Genomic DNA, 1,445 nt, shown 5'->3' with positions numbered 1-1,445 from the left:
TCCGCTCCCAGCTTGGCAGTCCTGCTGCATGGGCAACCAGCCCAAGTGGAAGTAGCGGCTGGCTCCTGGGTCAATACGAAGGTAAAGCTGGAGGTCAGGTGAGGTGATTGTACCAGCCCACACCCTGCCCAGATTTGTCCAGTCTGTTGACTCACGCTCCTGCACGCTGTGCTACTACTTAGGATCCTTCCTGAGCATCTCCTTGGCCACCTGAGTCTCCCTGCTGCATCCGCACACTACCTTGCTGCAGTTGTACACGAAGCACGGATGGAGAGACAAGCAGTGGGCAGACTGATTCCTCGAAGGGGTCTGCTCACGGACAACGGGCAGTAGAGACAGAAGCTGGGCTAGAAGTCAAGTGCTGGCAGACCTCCTGGGTTTAGTCCTTTAACCTGGGTGGGGTCTGAACGCACTGCAGGGGAGGCAAGGATTAGAGGGAGCTTGGCTTTCAGCCTGACGCTCAGGAGTGCTTTCACAGGTGGGCTGCCCCCGAGGAGCAAGCTGGGGGGACTGGTAATTGGGGCGGTTGGGCTAGAAGGTAAGGTGGGAGCTGGGACTAAACAACATGCCCTGAGGAAGGCTATCCTCTACCTTCCCTCCTTACCAGCCCTCAGAGGAAGTGCTTTAGGTCTGCCCCATACATGCTCTTTTCTTGGTCCTCGCAGCCTGCAGACAGACAGAAAGGTAAAGGCTGGGAAAAGCCTAGAGGTGCAGCCTAGCCAAATAAAGGAGGGAGAGGAACCACTGGCCCAGTGGGTCTCCTTCTCTTCTCTACGCTCCTTTTGCCTTGTGCTAAGCCTGGAAGGAGAGAGGATTGGAAGGGCTGGGTGGGAGCAGACCGCCTGCCCCTCCGCCACTGAAGTCTGGACACAGACCTGTCTGGGGCCTGGTGGCTTCCCCCCGCCACCATCTCATCAGCACATGGCTTTTATTGTAAAAGCCGCCCCAGGACATCCCCTGTTAACTCTGTGCAGTGGCGTCTTGTCCATGCCAGCACGTCCTAAATGGATTGGGAGCAGGAGGGCCAAGAAAGGGCCCTCCCAGCGGTGTTTCCAGCCTTGCAGCTGGAAGGCCGGCAGGAAAGCTGCCCTCCTTCCCGACCAGGCGTCTGCACTCCACGAGTTATATAAAGAATGGATGCTCTCAGCAAGGAGGATGGTGCTACAGCAGGAAAAGCCACTGGCAGCACTGTAATGTCCCCTGGGCAATACTTTACTGTTATTTTGCTTTAGGTTCATTTTGTCTTTCCCAGCCAGCCCCTGCACACCCTCATGGCCCTCTCTCTCTGTTTTGCTCCCCACAGTTTTCCAAGGATATCCTGGTGACCATTTATTCGGCCTACATCGACAACTTCCTCAATGCCAAGGACGCTGTGAGGATAGCCAAGGAAGCCAGGCCAGCCTTCATGAAGTTCCTGGATGTAGGTCACCATCCCAGCAGCAGCT

The 1,445-nt window shown here is 56.2% G+C and overlaps 1 protein-coding gene across 1 annotated transcript in view; it reads left to right on the top strand.

Annotated features, from left to right (window-relative positions):
- Positions 1 to 1,445, top strand: part of ARHGEF17 (Rho guanine nucleotide exchange factor 17) — a 185,364-nt gene that overhangs the window by 147,131 nt on the left and 36,788 nt on the right. Inside the window, exon 4 of the mRNA XM_006028073.2 lies at positions 1,304 to 1,420. Coding sequence (XP_006028135.1) covers positions 1,304 to 1,420 — 117 coding nt within the window. The remainder of the gene's footprint in view (positions 1 to 1,303; positions 1,421 to 1,445) is intronic.

Source organism: Alligator sinensis, unplaced genomic scaffold, assembly GCF_000455745.1.
Source record: "Alligator sinensis unplaced genomic scaffold, ASM45574v1 scaffold594_1, whole genome shotgun sequence".
Lineage (NCBI taxonomy): Eukaryota > Metazoa > Chordata > Crocodylia > Alligatoridae > Alligator > Alligator sinensis.
This window is presented reverse-complemented; position numbering and strand designations above follow the sequence as displayed.